The sequence below is a fragment of the Biomphalaria glabrata genome, chromosome 9, assembly GCF_947242115.1.
Source record: "Biomphalaria glabrata chromosome 9, xgBioGlab47.1, whole genome shotgun sequence".
NCBI lineage: Eukaryota > Metazoa > Mollusca > Gastropoda > Planorbidae > Biomphalaria > Biomphalaria glabrata.
Window position 1 is genome coordinate 35,369,101 of NC_074719.1, and position 23,033 is coordinate 35,392,133.

Below are 23,033 nucleotides of genomic sequence, written 5' to 3' on the forward strand. Positions count from 1 at the left end.
ACAACTGGACAATATTTACTTTACTTACTCTCAACGACCTCGAGTAATCTCACATGTAGGCGTTATTCATTTAAAAGTTTAATATCTTCTTCTAGGTCTAGCTCTGAAGGCATATTATTAGAATATAAGTATAGTAAATTTATTCTTTCGCTTAACAATTTTTTTTACGCGGGGGGAGGGGGTGATTAGGCGGGGTAAAAGTTTCCCTTATTTAAAAAAAAAAATCTATCATTTATTAAGAGCACAAAAAAAAAGTCGCTCTATAAGTTGTATAAACGAGGTCTTTTTAAAAAAGATTTATGAGTGTTCTCAAGATACTAATAAATGTATAGGAAGACAAGTAATCGTTACCAAAACATTTAAAGAGTATAAAAGTAGGCAGAAAAAGAGAGAGAGAGAGAAAGGGGGAGAAAGAAATAGAGATAGGCTAAAGGAGAAAGTGAAGGAGAACATTTTAGTTTTTCAAATTGTCCAGATAAAACAAAACATGGCGAAGGAACGAGGAAAGAAAAGAAGCAAAAAAAAAAGGGAATGACTTTAAATGAAATTTCGGAGTGTTTCACTGAAGTGTCTTCCTAATGTATTTTCTAACACAGGGACAAAATCAAGGGACTTGTGATCAATAAACCAGAATGACATTATGATGAGGATCGATTTTATAACGTTCGGCGTAATCTGACATGGAGTATGAATTGAATAAACATTACCAGTGTAAAGATGGGGATCAAGCCACGGAATGATGATTGGTTCTATGATCTCTATGAAAGCAAGAGCAAGGTCAAGAAATGGTGCAAAAAGGGGGTGGTAAATATATATATATATATACTCTGGCATATAGAATAACCAAAGATATCTTAGGTAAAAAGAAAGAATAGACTTAAGATATGCTAAGTAAAAGAGAGAATAGACTTAAGATATCCTAGATAAAAGAGAGAATAGACTTAAGAATATGCTAGATAAAAGAGAGAATAGAATTAAGATATCCTAGATAAAAGAGAGAATAGACTTAAGATATCTTACATAAAAGAGAGAATAGACTTAAGATATCTTAGATAAAAGAGAAAATAGACTTAAGATATCCTAGATAAAAGAGAGAATAGACTTAAAATATCTTAGATAAAAGAGAGAATAGACTTAAGATATCCTAGATAAAAGAGAGAATAGACTTAAGATATCTTAGATGAAAGAGAGAATAGACTTAATATATCCTAGATAAAAGAGAGAATAGACTTAAGATATCTTAGATAAAAGAGAGAATAGACTTAAGATATCTTAGATAAAAGAGAGAATAGACTTAAGATATCTTAGATAAAAGAGAGAATAGACTTAAGATATCTTAAATAAAAGAGAGAATAGACTTCAGATATGCTAGGTGAATGAAAGGACCAACTAAAGATATACTTGGTAAGAGGGGGCATAGACTCGAGATATGCTAGATAAAAGTATGGCTAAAAAACAAAATACTTTTTAAAAAAAAGAGCTATTCTAAGAGGAAGAACATTTAGATCCATATAGCCAATATTGTTAGATTTATTTCCTTATTCAAATATCAAACAAATGTAATTAATTACCACTTTTTAATTGACTAATTGTGTTTTTTTAACGATTTACGTTTTGTTTGGAAGGATGACAAGCGCAAAGTTTCAACTTGATCTGAGAATGAGAAGTGGGAGAAACAAGGTGTTGAACATTTGTAAAGACAGACATTCAGACAGACAGACATTCAGACAGACATACAGAGTCAATTGATATAAACATTGTAAAAAAAAAAAACAGATTTCAAAATCTACGAACACTAGTTGGAGATGTTCACGACAATCTAAACAATGTCAAGGACGTTAATATGACCTCCAAACTTTACAACCAATTAAAATTTACTAACGGAAGAGCTTCAAATATTTGATTCTGTAAATTTGCAGTGGCAAAGTCTGCACATTCATAAATCATATTTATCAAGACTTCTTTTATTTTTTTATATGGAATACACCAAATATATATACATATTTATATATATATATAGAGAGAAAAAGATATATATATATATATATATATAATAATAATAATAATAATAATAATAAATCGATAAAAAAGAAAAAACCGCTACCATTATCGATATCGCCGTACCAGTGTCTCATAATTTAAGAAAAACTGAGATAGAAAAACAAAGAAAATTTGGGAACCTACGCTTGGAGATTAAGCGTCTATGGAAATTGTCCAAAATAACAATATACCCCATTGTTATATCAACCGAGGGGATAATAACAACTGACCTCACAGACACCTTCAAGGCCCTTAACATTCCTAGGAACATCTTCGTTGCCTGTCAGAGGGCGGTACTGCTGCAGATCTGCCACATCACCAGAAAATTCCTCAGTGGAAACTGTTAAAGGGACTACGATGAATTTTGTTTCTCTTTAGCGAAACTCGACCCTGGCAGCGCCAGAGAATGACTACTCGTTCATTTCTAACATAATAATAATAATGAGGCTTGTCTTCGAGTCCGAAGATTAGTGAGGAATGCAGTATTTCCCGTGGCTGCGCAGCCCCAGCTGTGAACTACATATTTTGCCACATATAGGGCAAGCATAACCATTGTCCGCAGGTGGTCGATTCATATACGAAACTTTCCTATATGCAGGAATACATTTACATATTTAGGTCAGATAGCTCCTATTTCTTGACAACCGCTTTTGATATTTAGTTACCATTCATTGACGTTCCTTAACCTGTACAGAAATGTAGATCTATATTTTTAAAAAGAACGGTTCTCCAGTGTCCTATAAGCCAGACACAAATGATTCTAGTAAATAGCCAATTAAGCCATCCCTTTTTTACTAGCAGTGCGAATTTTTGCTGTCCCAAAGGGCGTCAAAAGCAATATTGATATATATAAAAAAGGTTTCATTTTAAAATAAGATTGTAAATCTTGTCTGGAAATTAATTTTTCAAGAGGAAAGGGTGACAACAAAATGGTAGAAATATAAATCTTCGTTATTGTCTCAGACTTTTGGAACTTCCGGCCCATAGAAGTTTGACTTTAGTCTGTTTAAGCAAACTTCTGTTTGGGAAAGATTCATGTACAATTTTGCATCCATATTAGCGAACGCACGTTACCCATGTACTCCGTGTACCCTGAGGTCAACAGCGAGGCAAAAAGGCCGAGCACACAGAGGAAACTCTCACATATTCCTTCTGTGGGCCTCATCAGCCGTGCAGTTATCCTCCATAAAAACAGCCTCTTGAGGAAATGTGTGTGGACAGTGACATGTTTGTTGAAGCTTTCTTCTATCCCCACAAGTGCAATAGATTCGATTCTTAGGCACCCCAGAGTGTGTCCTGTTTTTCTTCATTTTGGGCCTAATCGTCTTCTCTTGAAAAATCTTCCCACAATGCAATGTGAAGCTACAGAGACCAATGGATTCGATGTTGTTGTTTTTTCGTGGGTTTTTTTTTTTTTTGGCGTCGATACTTCACGTGACCCTCTTGTTGGAAATGTATTTATCTACCTGTTTCAAAACAAAAAGGATTGCTCGTCACTGCTCTCTAGATTTCTTATTCAGCGCTATTATTTCCATAATTGCATTGTTTACAAATTGTTGATCAGGTTTGCATATTGTGAACATGTTTCTTTCGCCAACCTATTATTAAGTTTTCATTAGCTCAAACAGAAAGTATAATGATGTTATGTTAGATTGTGATCATTTGAAAGAAGACTTTATTAAAGAATGGGCTAATGAAGAAAGTAATATGTGCCACATAGAGTTTTAAAACAAAATAATGTTGAGAAAAAAAATACCTGAAAGCTAGGTCATCACATAAACAAAAGGAGGAGACAACATTACAGTGATCAGAAACGCAAACAACCATGTCTCTATGTCCCCCTCACCTAATATTAAGCTCATAGACAAATCTTCAATTCCATTTATTGAACTCCAAGTCTTAAATTATTAGAAAAGTCTTAGACTGATACTCTTTAGAAGTATCACTTCTAGCCCTAAGCTATTCTTCTTGATCGCTTCAATTTACAAGTCTTCAGCATTAGACTAAAATTCTTTTTAGCACAAAGACTCTTAAGTCTTAAAGTTCCTTTCATAAATTTAACTCTAAAGTTCACGTTTTCTTTTTCTTACTTTTGTTTAGCCCGTCTTTCATTCAATAGCATGTTCAGTGCAATCTCTTCTGAGGATAGGGGGGGGGGGGGATTGGGTATCATGGAGAAGATTCCCTTGCTGCCATTAGGCGCTCAGCAAACTCAATTCGAGCCTTTTTGTTAGCTAGTCATGCGATTTAATGGCACTCGGCCTCCTATTGTATATTGAGTTACTTGATAGCTGGTACTTAGGTTTTACTCTGAAATGAAGATCAGTACAAAGACTCTTAACTCTTAAATACGTGAAGAAGAAAAGAATAATCGACACTAGAAGAAGAAATCTGTGACTTATCTGTTCCCATCAAGTCCCACTCGCAACTTTCAGTATAGGACCTGACAGTTCTTTGATAAGACCAGACGGATAGAATGGAAGTAATTAAGAGTGAGCTTAGTTCGGAGGCTTTCGGTATTCGGAAATTCCCGCTAATCCGCTCTGAAAGTGTACATTTTTAATTGTTGCATTTTACTTCTTTATTATTTTCTCTGACTGTGAGAGAGTTCGTGTTATCACACAAACCCAGAGTCGATCCCCAACGGATCCGCATATAGGCAAGGATATTCAAACCATGGCATTGTTTTGATTTGTAAAAGCAATATAGCAAAGAAAGGATTCTTGTTTTGCATTATTTGCTGTCAAAGTAACTATCAACATTCAAAGAGGGGCCGAAATATTCAAAAACCAAATCACCATAATAAAGGTGGAATAGGTTCTTTGAAAATACGATCAGTGTAATCTTCATCCACGCTTCACTATATATGTAAATAATTCTTGTTTCACTAACTATAGCTCAAGAATACAAGAAATATATTCAAGACATGGTCTTAATTTTAATTGATAGAAATAGTCTCGCAAAGAAAAAAAAAACTAATCCCATAATTATTTTTCATAACACGAACTACTGTATATTTAAACTTTATTTTTTTTTAAATGTGCGTTATATATGTAAATGAACGTTGAATATTAGAGACTGATTGAATGGTGTAATACTGGGTTCTTACTTCCTGAAGTACTCTAGACACGTGACGAGACAAACACTATACGACTGACTCAAGTCCGTTCAGCAGACAACATGAAGATTTTATTTACAACATAATAATAATATACTGCACTCCTTGTTAGTGCTACAAGTCAAGAAATAATAATCCTATCCGCATAACAGCGGTATCAAAAGTATCAATCACGTCCGCATCTCAGCGGGTAACAATAAGAACAATTACTACTAGTGACACTGGAGCTTCAACTATAGATATCCATTGAAATACGAATAATACCTTAATATCCAATAAGCACATTATGAAATCAACTCTCAAATATTATTAATCAACCATGACTAGTCCATCGACTTTCATGCTATATACATATATACACCAGTCCAGGAAGGAACGTCCAACCTTCCCGGACCGGGAGCAAGACCTTACTAACTTGACTTGACTTGACTCAAAGTCAACTTTGTTCACTCTACTTCCTGTTTTCTACATCAGGAATTCCACGTATCTTTTAAACTATTAACATGACGTGAACTTTAGATCATGCAATGTCAACTAAGACTGTGACAATATACAATTTGCATTCTAGGTCTTTTTAAACGAAAATTGATTATGATAAGATAAACAATCTATTAAGAGGTTGTTTTTTTCCTTTGACCTTCGTGCGGGAAAATTAAAATGCAATAAAAGTCAGAACCAAAGAATCTGTCAACATTTGTTTCTTTTTCACTTGATGACAAACCTTTCACTCAATAATAAGGTTTCTTGTCCTTATTTGAATGTAAATCATTAGGCGTTCACTTGCTTTGTACTTAATAGCACGTCACGAAAATAACAATTCGCATACACATTTTTATCGTGATATCTAGATGTCAATTTGTTAGTTATTAAAATTAAATATGGAGTTGAAGCTAGGTGCTTAAACAAATGTGATACATACATATATTAGACATAAACGGATAGCAGCACCAGGGAACAAGTTTTTAAGAGAGAAAGTAGTGAATTAAAATGCTACGAAAATAAGGGAATGCGCCGACCGAGGCACGAACCTGTGACTCTGGATTCGACACCACCGCCTAGCGATAACGCTTCTGATATTCTTTATGAAAATGGTGAAAATGTATTTGTCTACTTCAGTGCCGTAGCAAGGATGGGGGGATGGGGGGGGGAGAATTTGAAGATCCCCCCCCCGGGTCCCCACTTGAGGGGGGCCCTCAAATGAGTTTCCGAATTTGTTTGTAAATACATAAATTAATAAATATATATTACTGACAAATAGTGTCAACGGGTGTCTTTTTTTCAACATTTAAGGATTTAATTTTTAACAAAGACTAAACTTAGATCTAAATCTATCATTATGTTGATTTTGTTGACATTTTAAAAATATTTTTTCCCACAGAGATCAAAAGTTTTTTTTAAAGTTATTATTACATTTTAAAAACGCAAATTTTTTATACATATGTTGCCGATTTATTTTCCTTTCAAATGAGATCAAAAATGTGCCTGCAGCGAGAGTTAAATATATGTCTCTCTTTGTTGCCACGAATAAAACTGTATGATATACAGCGAATTCCAGGTATCTTGTTACCTTTACTAATAATAGATTTAAATGACGAGTATTTTAAGCTTACGCGAATTAACCTTGAAGCAAAATGTACGTAATTGGCTATAACAGATACAATACTTATTCTTAATAATCCTAGAATTTTCCATTATTCGGGTTTGTCTTCTATAATTTCATTTTAAACTTTACACTCGAGTTATCACCCCTCTATTCATCTTTCCTCAATCCAAATAAAAAGAAAAACTGTTCTTATGGAGTGATAAAAGAGTGAATTGCAAGGGTGGGAAATTAAAAAAAAACTAAATGTGTGCCTATTCGTCAGAGGAAATTTCACAATAGTGGCATATTTTTTATTTTCTATGGGAATTTCCCCTATGCCGAGTTGACCAGAGTGAGGATACAAAACAGCGTGCTGCAGAGGTCACACCTAGGATAACGCAGCCACAATGAGTGGCCGTCTGTCTGGCCTGCAGATGGGCCAAACTGAAAGAAGATGAAGCCAGGAGTTTTAACAAAGAATAATACAAGAAGCTACGTCGGCAGTTTCCTTGCACCTCGACAAAATCCTCAAGCTGTTGGACAAACTTTCTGAATCAAGGACTGAAAGAATGGACACTTGTAGCAGTGCACAGAATCTTCTTCATGCAGTGGAAGATTTAGAATTTTTTGCTTTCTGAAATTCTGGTCAAATCTCCTGCGCCCAATAAATATAGTTCCGAAGAAACTACAAAAGTCTGGACTGCACATACGGGAAGCTGCTGAAGAAATTAAAACCAGTTCATCCTTTCTGACAAAATGATGAGAAACGGACAAAAACCCAAGTCATCGAAAAAGCAAAAGAAGGTGGTGAATGCTAATGAGCTCCTGTTACAAAACAACCAGAAGAAAGAAAAGACTTGATGGGGAGTTAATTTCTAATGTAGGACTGTCAATAGAACTGAAATACAAACGTGTTGTGACAGATGTGCTATACAGAGTTCTATGGAGATGAAGGGGCAGATTGGAAATGCTGGAAAACCATGTGGACACCTTTGGGTTTCTGCTTGAAACAAGACACCTGTTGGAGTCTACGAATGATGACACGCTGATGACAAACTGTTACTTTTCCTGCTTGTATGATGAAATACAGACGAATCGCTTGTTCAATGATGTCATTGATGCACGAGCACTTTTCATCAACAAACAATAGACATATTGAGGAAGCAGGCTTCATATGGTAATGATGTGTGCTCATATTTTGCAACCTCCGAATGCTGCTAACTTAGGTCACTTCCATTACGTCATGTGAGAAATCATTCTCAAAGCTCAAGTTCATCAAAAACTATCTCAGGAGAAAATTGACGCAAGAAAGGCTTAGCAGCATGGCTTTAATGTCAATGGAGTCACAAATACTAGACAGTATTGATGTAGATGATGTTATAGATGTCTTTGCTGCACAGAAAGCACAGACTTGAAGACACATAAATTGTGGTTTGTCACATGTGCATTATTTAGCTAATAAACAACGGTATTATTCATTAAAAGAGTCTTAAATGATTATTTTTTTGTTAACTTTAGTGATATACGGTACCAATTTAATTTTGGGCTCATTTATTTTTACGTACATTATCTCATGTCATGATGTCGAATGTCAAAATGCAAGGAGCCCCCAAAGAGGTCAATCCCCCCGGGCCCCCATATCCCTAGCTACGCCCCTGGTCTACCTGTATATAGGACCCAGCGTTATATTCAAAATAACAATGCTATGTATTTATAGAAACTTTTGACAGATACTTTTTGAGCAATGATTTTATATTACAAAAAGATATAGGATTGCTTTTTCTCTCTATGTCTTTCTCTCTCTCTTTGTCTCTGTCTCTCTGTCTATGTCTCTCTGTGTTTTATAATGCATAATTGAAGTTTTAATATTAAAAAAAAGTGTGATTACAAAAGATTTTAAAAGTGGCTGTTGACGTCATTTTATGTATTTTTTTCTTACATATTTTTTACCCCCCCCCCACTTCACCCAATCCTCGATCCAGTTTTTTTTTCGTGGCCTTTTTTTACGCCCCTGTCTCTTGAAACTGTTTGAATAATATATTTACTCTATTATCTTTGTAGTGTTTAAAACAAATGTCACTTAGCGTGCACCTTTGCTAGTCTGAGGCTTAAAATGCATAATAAATTATCTTGTATTTAATGTACTACTAAAAAGAATATCTTGATACAACGATACTCAAGGAGTGCGATATGTTACATTTATTATTACTGTTTGTGAGGGTTCTGGTAGTATCGATTTTTTTCTCTGCGATACTTGACAGACTTGATAAGAGTTTCAAGAAACTTGGCATCTAAGGTATAAATTATTCAAATTCTTGATCTACCTCTGATGAATAAGGTAATTGATCCGCTACATCCATCCTATTCGATTCCAGATCTTGACACTGCCTAGCACGGTCAACTACTTTCTACGGTACTCCTTGATATGCGATTCGTCAATCGATCTTCTATAAGGAAAAAAAATGCGATTGAAAAACAAATCACTTGAACTCAGGACTTTTTTTTTTTTGTGGAGTTTTACATTTGATGACAAGTTGTGGCCTGCTTTGAAATGCGGTGACCAAAAGGATCGGATGTGACGTTCTGTGATCTTTGATCTCTTGATGTGACCTGTTATATCTCATGTTGCATGATGTAATCTGTTATGATCTCCTGGGGTTTGGCGAGGCTTGCTATGACCTGATATGACTTTTCTTTTTAATTAAAAATGAGGTTGTATTCTCACACATATGTCAAGTCCTATTGCTACACAGTTCGTCACGTGTTATACACGTCACATTTTCAAAACACAAGATATCTAGTTACGCATTATTTGCCAGTGTGTTATGCGCGCTGTCATCCCCTGTCGTCCTGCCGGAGGTTTGGACTAGAAAGTAAATTATCTTCCACTCTGAAGGAACATCCGAATCACGTGAAACAAACCAACATAAATTTCCCATAGAACTAAACAAAAAAAAAAGAAAAAAAAAGTTAAAAATAGAGTTCTCGCTGCTTTTACGATTTTTGGAGAAACAAAATTTTAGGGAGGGTAGACAATAAGTGGGGTCGTTCAAAATAGTTTCAAATTTCTTAGCTTATGTCTGCTTTTGTGAATCTATTATTGAAATCAGGTTATCTTGTGTGTTTCTACTGTTTGTGTTTCTAGTGTCTGTCTGTTCAATCTTTCTTTTAACGATTTCAACGTGTGTATTCGAGTTATTTTAATATGTAAATAAGAGAGATCTCTTCATTCCTTCACCTAAGTCATCTAACAGCTTTGATAGATACCGAGACAACCGAGATACCGAGTAACCACATACTGCCATTGTAACTGTGAAAAATAGAGATAGATAAATGTATATAGACAAAGTCTATTAATATCTAGATTCCAATGAGGATGTTTCAAAAAGTTATTTTATTCATTCATTTTGATCGTTCATGTATACATCATTTGTTCCAATCTAACTCCTGAATGACGAAAGGGAGAGGCCGTGGGTAGGGTTTGAACACGAAACCATTGTGATGACAGTCCGAGGTGAATACCATACGACCAGGCAGGCATCTTCTCTAAGTACTTAGTGATTAAATACGATTAGTTCAGATTGTAGAGAGGTGCTTTTGGTTTCGTTGTTTTGTTAATTCGTTTGTCTTGTGATTCCCCTTAGTGTGAGCATCCTCCCCTTCCCCTAACACACACATTTAGTGTACCAGATGAGAATGTGTGTCAGATTTTGTGTACCAGATGAGAATGTGTGTCAGATTTTGTGTACCAGATGAGAATGTGTGTCAGATTTTGTGTACCAGATGAGAATGTGTGTCAGATTTAGTGTACCAGATGAGTATGTGTGTCAGATTTTGTGTACCAGATGAGAATGTGTGTCAGATTTAGTGTACCAGATGAGTATGTGTGTCAGATTTTGTGTACCAGATGAGAATGTGTGTCTAGACCAGGAGGAGATTTCCAAGCTTGAAATACTACAGATGTGACTCTGTCGGATTATTGATTTAAGCTTCTCTACTACGAAACTTAAGTTATGAATGAAGAGGGGAAAAAAAGAAATTCTTAAAAAAAAACAGTCGGACTACTTGTTAATTTTTTTTTCGTTAATCCTTCTTTTGAGTTCATTCTTGTAGTTTCTAAATAATCCAACAGTAAGTCTAACTCTAAGCCAAGATTAACTTAAAAGTGTTCGGTACATTCACCCATTTCAGGACCAGGGAGACAATGGGTTTTTTCTTAAAGACTTAAACATATATTCTACTAATACAAAACTAGCTAACATTGGTGGGGAGCACACATCCTGATCTTTGTACCGAAGTTCTTGTCAGCTTGAGTAAAAAAGAGTAAATGCTAGAGAGAAATGTTGGGTATGAGATATCAGGAAAAGAAGACAAATAAATGTGTACTTTTACAACACTTGGTCGGGCAAACAGGCCAATACCTCAAAACTTGGAAGACATAAAAGCTAAGTTGTTTTGGTTGGTTGCAAGGCAAGGCTCACTGTCAAAAGTCATCCTACAAGGCACGCAGAAAGGGTTGTCAAAAAAAAAAAAAAAAGCTGGTTGTAAAACGTAAAGAAATTGACCGAATTGAAAGAACAGCTGCTGACTGCGAAAAGTGTGCTGTCATAGCACCTCTACGAACTGTCTCATCACCTCTACGAACTGTCTCAGCACCTCTACGAACAGTCTCAGCACCTCTACGAACTGTCTCAGCACCTCTACGAACTGTCTCAGCACCTCTACGAACTGTCTCAGCACCTCTACGAACTGTCTCAGCACCTCTACGAACTGTCTCAGCACCTCTTCGAACTGTCTCAGCACCTCTACGAACTGTCTCAGCACCTCTACGAACTGTCTCAGCACTCTTCGAACTGTCTCAGCACCTCTACAAACTGTCTCAGCACCTCTACGAACTGTCTCAGCACCTCTTCGAACTGTCTCAGCACCTCTACGAACTGTCTCAGCACCTCTACAAACTGTCTCAGCACCTCTACGAACTGTCTCAGCACCTCTACGAACTGTCTCAGCACCTCTACAAACTGTCTCAGCACCTCTACAAACTGTCTCAGCACCTCTACGAACTGTCTCAGCACCTCTACAAACTGTCTCAGCACCTCTACAAACTGTCTCAGCACCTCTACGAACTGTCTCAGCACCTCTACGAACTGACTCAGCACCACTATGGACTGTAATAGCACCACTACGGACTGTCATAGAACCCTTACGGACTATCACAGCACCCTTACGGACTGTTATAACACCCCTATGGACTGTCACAGCACCCTTACGGACTGTTATAGCACCCCTACGAATTGTCTCAGCACCTCTACGAACTGTCTCAGCACCTCTACTAACTGTCACAGCACCTCTATGGACTGTTACAGTACCCTTATATGAACTGTCACAGCACCCCTACGGACTGTTATAGCGCCCATACGGACTGTCACAGAACCCCTACGGACTGTCACAGCACCCTTACGGACTGTCACACCGCCCTTACCAACTGTCATTGCACCCCTACGAACTGTCACAGATTTTTATTTGGAAGTCTGCTTAAAAGAATCCTTGTGGTAGATAAAATCAGAATTGTGTAGAAAAGAACTAGATGGACTCTCATTTTCATGATCACATTGTTCTTTTAAATCTGTGGAAAACAACCAAAGCGGTTGATAAAGACGGCTACTCTATTGGAGATCTTGACAGTTTTTCTTGTATCTTGGTATTTCTCGCATTGCGCCATTGAATCACTGGTGAACAAGGCAATCGTTCATGTAAAAGTCAGCGCACTAAAGCAGTAAATCAGTTTCACTTCATTGATCATTAATTAGGATCTAGATTTTAAAAAAAAATAAAATGGAAAGACCCTTTATTCAAATACTTTTTCTTAACTTATGAATGAAATTGCTTTGTTATTTTTCTCTTTTGAGATCAAGATTGGCGTAGACGTATTGATTAGTAATAAATTAGATTTTGTAACAATAGAAACATTCCCCTGAGAGAAGAGTTACGTCTCCTTGCTCTAGTTCAAATAGCGTCAAACATCATTAAGACTTAACCAGCAGATCTAAAGGTCAAGGACAGATGCAGAACTTTTAATCCGGTGCAAATTTATATTTCAAAGTTGTACACACATCTATATCTATACGAATGCCGAATAGATAGATAGATAGATAGATAGATAGATAGATAGATAGATAGATAGATAGATAGATAGATAGATAGATAGATATGTTTTATATGCATGTATATATGCATGTATGACTTAAGCATCCCAACTTGTAAAATAGTAAACTAATTGCTTTGTTTTCCAATTTTTTTCCTCTACGACGTTTGAAGTACATTCTAAAAGTATTTTCTTAATTTACAACCGAACATTAGATAAGAAATATAGTTGCTAGACTTCTGAATTTTCACATGGTAAAAAATTTTTAAACATAAAGTAGTTTGTTCATTTACTTTTAAATAGTCAATGATTGAATAAGACTTGCACTTTCTAATTAAGGTGTTGACAAGTTTTGAAGTCTTGAGCCATTGCAAGTAAACTCTGCTTTTAGTTGGTGTAAAATGGAATAGTGTAAAAGAAAATGTTAGGTCTGTGATTTTAACTATCTATAAAAAAAAAACAAACTAACACAAAAAAAAAAAAAAACGCGGGACAAAACGGTATAAAATTACAAGCTGTAAGACTCAGCCGTTGTCGTTACAGGAAATCGAACTCCGTTTTGACGTCCGCCGTGCAATGATGATCAGTAATTAGGGTCAACATCCAAGGTCGTTATCCAGTTTCTCTCAGATGTTGACAAATAAAACGAAAATTTTTTTTTCAGTTTTAAAAAAAAAAGCTTGAAAGAATAGAACAAACTTATTTCTATGTTCCAGATGTCAAAAATCTGTAACAGAATACTTCAACTGTTGGGGAAAATCTTGAAAGTCAAGGACATTGAAACATGTTTCAACGGTATTAATGAACATGTTGTGAATTCATTTTTGGAGATAGTTTGAAGTTTAAAAAGACTTTCATAAGAATAAAAACAAACTTCAGATATTATACATCCTCAGGGTCATGATATTATATAATGTTGTTATAATATTTATGTTTCATAATAAAATACAGTCTTCTTCTTTTTCGTTCTCAATTTACATGCCGTAGGGTTTAGGTCAGTAATCTTATATCTGCGAAGTGGTTTACAGATCAGGCAGCTCTCGTATAGCTCTTGTTCTAAAGGAGGGTTTTGGGGCCAGAGTTTTGTTCGGGCCTCTTGATATAGTATGCAGCTTTGAAGAACATGGTCAGCATTCTCTGGTAATGCTCCACAAGTGCAGGTTTCTCTCGTCCAGACAGTCTTATTCTGTTGTGTCCGGTTCTGATTACAGTGATGACGTTTTATTTAGGGTAGTATTCAAATGTCGTAGTTTTTCATCCCTTCCTATCTTGTAATATAAATAATCTGATCCTTTAAGAGTTTGAAAAGAATGTTACCCTTTTACCTATCTGTTGGACCGTTGGAGCACCAAACAAGACTCGTCGACCGTCTTTCTCCATTCCACCCTATCTTTTGCCTTAGAACCTCTTTCAATAGCAGGCCCGTCCATTCTTTTATGTTGTCTTCCCATCGCTTTCTCTGTCTGCATCTTCTCCTTTTTCCTGGTATTGTTCCCTGAAAGAAGGTCTTTGCGAGCCGCGATGATCTTGTAATAGATTTTAAGCTTGCGTTTTTTTTTATTACAATAGTTAGCAGGTCATCAAGGGATCCGATCGCTGCAGTAACTCTGTCTCTAATCTCTTGGTTTGTGATGGGGTCTTTGAATGTGATACCAAGGATCCTTCTGTAGCATCTCAATTCCATTGCTAGGATCCTCCTCTCTAGCTCTGCAGTCAGCGTCCAAGACTCTTTGAAAGAATGTTAAAATTCCTAAATTTATATTTTAGTTGGGGGCGTTTTAAACGAGCGTTAAAGCGCTTGGCCTTCGAACCTAGGGGTTTCGAATCTCGGTTAAGACTGGGATAGTCAGTAGCGGCCTTAGGGGGTGGCAAGTGGGGCAACCTTCCCAGGCCCCGCTCCTGATAAGGGCCCTGCGATCGTAGATTTCCTTGTCACCTTCAGCTATTCTTTCATTAACTAAGACTTGTTACTCAATATTTTGGGAGCCTTCCAGGGATTTATTTGATACCAATTACCACACATTTTTGGTTTCAAATACTGTCCAGTTTCGGTCGATTCATTGTTTAACAGTTCACATTGACATCAATAAAAACAAGTAGCCGGAAACGACCAATTAACATCATTTGTTTCGTAAATTAACGAAATACAATCGGATTTGAATAGGAAAATACGTAGTGATCAAGTTTGAACCAGTTATCGGTCATTCATAGTGTAATATAAATGCAACTTTTGACAAATTGATTTCTTTAATGAAAATTAATAAAGAAATATAGGCCAGTGTTTGCTTGACTTCCGAGGTGGATACGTTCCGAGACCGCCAGCCAAAATTAAAATTTCCGGGGTATTTAATTTCACATAGTTAACGCGGGGGAAAAAAACATGTTGAAAAAAATTAACAAACACGGGAGTATTTTATTTTTTCATTATTTTTTTTAAACCCTTGGTATAACCTTTCCGCGAAAGTCGTATCTGCGAACGTCAAGGAACAACTATTGCTCCTATCGCACACCTTGTTCTTAAAGAACATCAAATTTGCTTCGGCATTCAGACCGCGCAAAACGTAAAACGTTTCTATATATATGTTTTTTCCTCCCATTTTCATATTCCCTGATCAATTATGTCATTGCACCTGACAAGACAGGAATCAATAAATAAACTATTAGTTAATTAATTGTTGGTGATTGATGTATTTTGTTTGCTTTCGAAATAAGGGAAATAAATTCTATTTAATGAGAGATGTGGATCTATATGGATTTAATACACTTATTACGTTCTGACATGTTTTTACACCCAGATTCTCGTATTAAGTTGAGATTTTACATAATTATTCATATTCGATTACAATACACAGCTCAATCCAAAAATTATCCAAATAGTTAATCATTTAGTACTATTTAATATTTTTAATAGCTGAAAGGGAGCTAATCCATGCAATTTTTTAGATAAATGGCAATAATTAGTTATTCTTTACCTTAGATAAGCTTTGTTTTTTCAAAAGTATTTTACAGACAAACATCCATAACAAAAAGCTAAAAAGGATTTTTGTGATTTTACCATCACAAAAGAGATACAAGACACCGATAGCAAAGACAAACAGACACAAACACTCTATTGTTCCCCTTGCAATTAAATCATTAAATAGAGACAATTTGATATAAATTTTTCACAAGTAAATTATGAGTTAGTCTGGTGTGAATGTACATTTTTTTTTCTTTCTAGTTACAATGTTTTGTTTGGTGTAATGCACAAATTGTAAGACAAATGTCCATATGGACAATAAAGATTATTATTATTATTATTTTAATTTTCTAGCGCGTGTTTAGGCAAATGAAGTTTTGTTTTTCTTATGTGTATTGACAGTATTGTTCATCATAAAATAGATTATTAGTTGCTCCAACTGGCCGTGAATGCAATGCTGAGAACCACTGACGTAAGGAAGGCTTTAAAAAGAAAGAATGACTCACCTACAGGCTATATCCCCGGCTCTCCAGGACACAGTGATATGCCACGTGGTCTCAAGAGGTAAGAAGACACAGGCCACGAACAGATCCGCTATGGACAGATGCAGTATGCAAAGGTTCACTCTGGAGTGCCTGCTGCCCCACAGGGTGGTGAACACCATGAGGTTGCCCACCAAGGAGACTACAAAGAGGCAGCAGTAGGCCACCACGGAGAACATGTTGTCCTCGGTGAAGGTCATCTCCCGAGGCAACGTCAGCTCCTCGGTGAGGCAGGTCACGTTTGGCCCAAGAAGAAGCTCGTAGTCTACCTCCCAACCGGGCCTCGACGGTGTTAAAATGTCAAGGTCTTCGTCCGAGGCGTTCATCGTCAATGACGTCACTAGCTTTAGCGTGTCCATTTCAGCCACGTTAAGGAAAGCACTTGATCCGTTACTATGGAAACAATGTCTCTTAAGTATGACCATCCTGACCAGCAGTTGTTCTATATCCACATATATTTGTATCAGTCCTAAAACACGAAAAGCAAAATGTATTAAATGACTTTTAAAATGACAAAAGTTGTTAATAAACTTTAAAAGACACTATTAAAACGAAAACCATGGTATGTTGTATTCATCAAGCATTGTAACTATTATGAACATGTCTTGGGGCGGCCATAGCAATACACGAGGCCCGCGGGCCGTAAGCATAGACTATTTACGCTGTGAGAAATCTCATTATGCTTATCAGCCTCTAGTGTTATAGGTCTTATTAGTGTTACAAAACATATGCAGGTACTTGTACTATTGGCCCTTTGACTACATTGAATACTGTATTGAAATATTTCCGCATGTAAGATTTAGTCCCTAGTCCTTTAATATTGATCAAGTGACCATTTAATCCACGTAACTGATAATTCAGAAACATTTGGCAAAAAAAAAAATCAACAAACTAGAAATAATAATTTCTTCTATCTTGAAGCCCCCTCTGTGCCGGTTGACCCACTCACCACCTCCTAAACATATTACACCTTGAAGAAGATAAATTTAATAAGCTGACAAGTTTTACTTCAGTTTTCAAAGTGGTGAGACACATCAACGTTTTGTAAACCAATAGTGTTATTCCATCACGAAGTTAAGGCAAGCTTCACTTCCTCCCCCCTGTCTCTTAGTCTCTTGAGGCCTCAAACAGGATCCCCTCCGTTTTCTGCCATGGCCAGAATTCCGCCCCCAATGATAGTCCCGGAGGCACGGTGGCTGAGTGGTAAAGCGCTTGGTGCCGATTCGAATCCTGGTGACGACTGGGATTTTTAATTTCAGGATCTTTAGTGAGCTTCTGGGTCCATCCAGCTCTAATGGGTACCTGGCATTAGTTTGGAAAAACTAAAAGCGGTTGGTCGTTGTGCTGGCCACATGACACCCTCGTTAACCATGGGCAACAGAAATAAATGACCTTTAAATCATCTTTACATCATCTGCCCAATAGATTGCAAGGTCGGAAAGGGAAACTTTATTTTTATGACATTCGCGCTCGTCCCCCGAAGTCGTCCACTATCACCTTGTCCTCCCGCCTCCCTAGTACCGCTCCCTGAAGGAAGGTCCCCGCGAGCCCTGATGCCCTAGCGAAATGGACATACAGTTCAAGTGTGTGCTCTTTGACAGTGGCCATTGCCCAATAGCAACAGTAATCCCGTCTCAAACCTTCCAATCTTATCTTATATAATACAGACGTTACTTCAAAAAAGAAGATGGTTACGCCCTGCGCGTCATACATTTAGTCATGCATATTAACCAATGACCTCAATTCTGACAAGTCACTGGTTTTCCTTACTAGCTCAAGCAACCCATTCCATGCTCTAATAGCACTAGGGAAGAAGGTGTTGTCTCCTTAGGCAAGTTTAATTGTGATCGATTTCTCTATGAAATTCAAATGAAAAAGAGTTAGTTGAAATGAATTTTTAATTCATCCCGGAAACTAGCGGATTGTTTATATACAATATCAGTAACATGAACAAATATGTCATTAAATTTATAAGGTGTCAGCCTCGTTCTGAAAGTACAGCGTGGTTTTTTGTAAATGTCTGGGTCGTTCTGAAAGTACTTCGACATTAAAAATCTCAGTCTACACGGGAATTTAAACTTCGGAACCCTCGCTTTGTAAGTCAGTGCTTGTACCCCTCACGTGTAAAAGTTTGATTTGTCACGAATGTAATAAGAATCCAGATAGATAAACTAAAAAGTACTAGACTATCTTACAAGAAAAGTATCTAGATACTCCAACGTCCTTACAAACAATAATGTACAGATCTTACGAGCAAGGTATATGGATAGCCCGATGCCCAAACAAATACTAGACTATCTTGAAAGCAAAGTATCTAGATACTGCAACGAACTAAACTTTTAATAAATAGGCCTACTAGACTATCTTTAGTATCTTACTATCAAATTATCTGAGTGGCAAACTTCTAACATATACTAGACTATCTTAGTATCAAAATATCTGGATAGTCTAACTAATAACATATACCTGATTATCTTAGCATCAAAATATCTGGATAGTCTAACTTTTATCATATACTAGACTATCTTAGTATACAAACATATGGATAGTCTATCTTAAAGCATATACTAGACAATCTTAGTATCAAAATTTGCAGATAGTCTAACTTCTAATATATATACTAGACTATCTTAGTATCAAATATCTGTCTATCAAATACAATACTATCGTATCAGAAAGTATCAAGTGAACACACCGAGGGAGGAAAAAAAAAGAAGTCGTCATCAGGGATTTGAGCGGCTTAACCTTTACAGATTTACTATGAACGTCAGACGACTGAAAAGAATGGCTTTAAGTTGTGGAACAGACAGTGGTGCTACCCATAACGACACGACAAATAGGTTTCTTGGGATTTGGTGTCTTTTAGAGGCATTTTTCCCTCCCCAACTCTTTGTTGTACAATGATCTGCATAAAAATCTTGCTGGGAGTCTGTTACTTATTTTATTCACTCAAATGAAAGTCTAAAAGGTTGGAGAAACTATAAATAAGAGGCAGTGGATATACTCTCCCTTGGCTAAAGTTTCTCATTTTAAAATCATTACAGCTAGTTCTAGTTTTCTCGCATTTTAGAACGTCAATACAGATTATGTAATTTATAGTTGGCACTAATGTTGTTGTTTTTTTTTTAAATGTATAACAAATGTGTAGTTAGTGCTAAAGTAATGGATGACCTATATTTGATGTCTTATTGTAATAGTACAAAAATTCCAAATAAATTAATGCTGACTTACTAATGCTTTTAGTTTTAATGTAACGATTTAGGATGTAATGATTTATGATGTAATGATAATTATTCAAGGATTTTTTTATATAAATTATTTATAGTGTTATATATGATATATTGATTAATGATATAATAATTTATGTTATAATGATTTATGATAAAATTATTTCCGTTGTAATGATTTATATATATATATATATATATATATAGGGGATATATAGGGCTAGTCTTCGAGTCCGAAGATCTGTGAGGTATGCAGTATTTCCCGTGGCTGCTCAGTCCCAGCTGTGACCTACATATTTTGCCACAACTAGAGCAAGCTGGTCTTTGAAGCGTTTCCGTGAGGCGCCTCTGTTTTATGATTTATAACATATGATATAATGATTTTTCATGTTATGAGTTTTGATGTTATGATGTAACGATTCATGACTTTATTCGTTATTATGCTCTGATTCAAGATTGAAAAAATTACAATGTTATGATGTATGGTGATGTTATGATTTATGATGATGTTATGATTTCTTATTTAATGATTTAATGACTTACTTTGTAATTAGCACCTAATAGTTAATTAACACTTACAAGTTCGAAAGTGATAATTTAAAGATTCAAATAAAATAATGAGTTTTCGATGCTGATGACAAGACCGGGTTTCCTAATCCTAGATAGAAAGCCACCTTCAAGGTAACGAGTACTTGTATGTTTATGTCTTACCAAAGATAATAAGGAACACGTTTTAGAGAATATCGACATCATAGCAGTGTATGTTTTACAATTCAAAGATTTCTGAATAAGATAACAATATAAGTACACAGAACCAATATAAGTACACAAAACCAATATAAGTAATATAAGTACACAGAACCAATATAGATACACAGAACCAATATAAGTACACAGAACCAATATAAGTAATATAAGTATACAGAACCAATATAGGTACACAGAACCAATATAAGTACACAGAACCAATATAAGTACACAGAACCAATATAAGTAATATAAGTACACAGAACCAATATAGGTACACAGAACCAATATAAGTACACAGAACCAATATAGGTACACAGAACCAATATAAGTACACAGAACCAATATAAGTACACAGAACCAATATAAGTACACAGAAGTAAATATAAGTAACCTTTGAAGAATGTGTTAATTACTTTAAGTTGAACACACGACCATGCTTCCAACTAAACATTGCTACACAACTTAACAGTACAACTCTCTACAGCAATTAATGTACAAGTCAAATTAAAGGCGGTTGGTAACATTTTTTTAAAAAGTAGCGTGCAGTCAATGAAACAAAACATATTCCATCGGCCAGTTGACCAATCAGAACGTCGCTATGTGACCAGACGATGGCTTCCAATGTGCGCGCCAGACTATAGCTGGAAAATTGCAGAGTGAGACAGATAGGCTGGTGGTAGCGGGGGGAAGCACGAGAGACATGATAACAGGAAAAACAACATGATAGAAAAAGAAAGAGTTAGAGAGAGAGAGAGAGAGAGAGATGTATCTCCGGCAGCAGAACAAAAAGAATGTGATTTGTTGCCAATTATTGTTACATTGATTTCAAGTGCTTGCACAAACGTTTTATTGTCCACTTACCTATATCGTCTTCATAAGTTCACACTAGACCTAAACTAAAGCGTGTGAGTGGGGGGGGGGGGGACAAACAAGTCTTGTGTAAAACTAAATAATAGGAGAAGTCAAAATAACAAATTAGCAGAAGTTTTCTTTGGATCGATTCTTCTATTTCAGTTATATAAAGTCGTATGCCATTGTGGATTGTAATCAGTTTCACTTTCTGTTAGGCTTTATCACTGTTTGAAATCTTTTTTTTTAAACAAATCTTTTAAAATAACTTAAAAATAAAAACGCTTGTATTGAGTGAAATTGAATCAATTGTTATAAATCAATTATGTAATTAATTTTCGATGGCTCAAAATTTTACAAAATGCATATAGAATACCATATAGAATATATATTGGCCATGCCAAAAGGTTTGGCTTATGGACTTTGTACCTTTTGAAGTAGGCTATGGATAGAGAGCACCATTCTTGTTGGTCAGGTGCAACAGTGCATGGTTATTACCCGATCTGATCTAGTGCATTTGCCATATAGCATACTTAAAGCATGTTTGTAAAATGTTTTGATCTTAGAATGGTTAGTGGGACAAAATAAGATTTTTACCCCAGACAGACAGACGGAATGACTTGATATATGCTCGTTAAAAATGGTACAGATCAACGTAAATTACCCATTTAATTTTAATCAAACTGCTAAGAACAATAACGAATTTTCAATACAAATAGAACGACTCTTTTGTTGTCCGTGAGGTCCAGTAATAAATCTGTTACAACTACTGTAGAGAAAATAATTTCGGAATCAATAGACCTCATTCAGAGTCTCAAATGTGTCTATGCTGACGGTATTGTGAGGTTTAGCTATGCAGTGTGAATGATGCAAGATAGGTGGCAGTGTCGTCAGCGGTCTTAGGTAGGAGACCACGCCAGAACGTCAGAATCAAAAGACGTGTTTTTTTTTAAAGATTAAAATTAGTTCAGAATACCATTTTCTATTATGACTTAAGTCTAATCTATTTATTTATTTCCTCTGAAGTTAAAATGTATCTATATTGTAATAAAAGTTATATATTATTGTTCTCAAAGAAGTGAGGAAGTTGGTCGCTAGTTATTTAACGCGGTCGGTTGGTCTTGGATCAGAATGACTATTATTGTATCAATATTGTATTTTCACGTCATGTTTGAGTTTAAATGTATTAAACTCAAGATAATTATATCAAGCACTACGTCAGTCCATTGTGTTCTAGTAGTACACATCGGAATATGCCAATGTCAGATGATTGAGGAGACAATACAATAGAGCTCTCTCGAAACACAATGGTGACAGTAACCTTCCTCATGAATGTGACAGTGACAAGCGGGGTTAATTGATGGCCGCTTTAGTGTATCTAGGGGGTTTTACACCCACATTTGCATAAATGTACTGTTGTAACCCTGTTTGAAACGCTATAGGGTTAACTGTGTTTGATCAGCTGACATATGTGACACAGGCCAGTAATTGTTTAGCGTGCTATATCGAAGGGCAAGGGACAGTACTGGCATGAACTTTGCACGTGAATAGGACCCGGGTTATGGTCATCTGATCATAAGCCTGCGTGGACCAGAGACACAGTGTGTGTAAGGCAGTGCAGTTCAAGACAGAACAGCGAGTAGACCGCGACTGTTATTCTGCCATGAAGTCGGTCCTGGTTGAGTCCTCAAATGCTAGGTACGAGTCCAGGAAGAGATAAAGACAGTAGAGTTGTGTACGGTGATGTACAGTGTAACATTTTAGTTGTTGATGTGTTGCCAATAGTCTAGTATTGGCTGTCTTCTACTTATTCACTCATGA

General features: G+C 36.1%; 1 protein-coding gene across 1 annotated transcript in view; it reads right to left on the reverse strand.

Moving 5' to 3' along the window:
- The window catches only part of LOC106061358 (adipokinetic hormone/corazonin-related peptide receptor variant I-like), a 96,912-nt gene extending 75,994 nt beyond the window's left edge, over window positions 1-20,918 (reverse strand). Inside the window, exons 1-2 of the mRNA XM_056042618.1 lie at window positions 20,755-20,918; window positions 16,351-16,855 (exon numbers count right to left, since the gene is read on the reverse strand). Of these exons, the coding sequence (XP_055898593.1) occupies window positions 16,351-16,811 (461 nt within the window). The 5' untranslated portion in view covers window positions 16,812-16,855; window positions 20,755-20,918. The remainder of the gene's footprint in view (window positions 1-16,350; window positions 16,856-20,754) is intronic.
- Window positions 20,919-23,033: the final 2,115 nt, after the last annotated feature.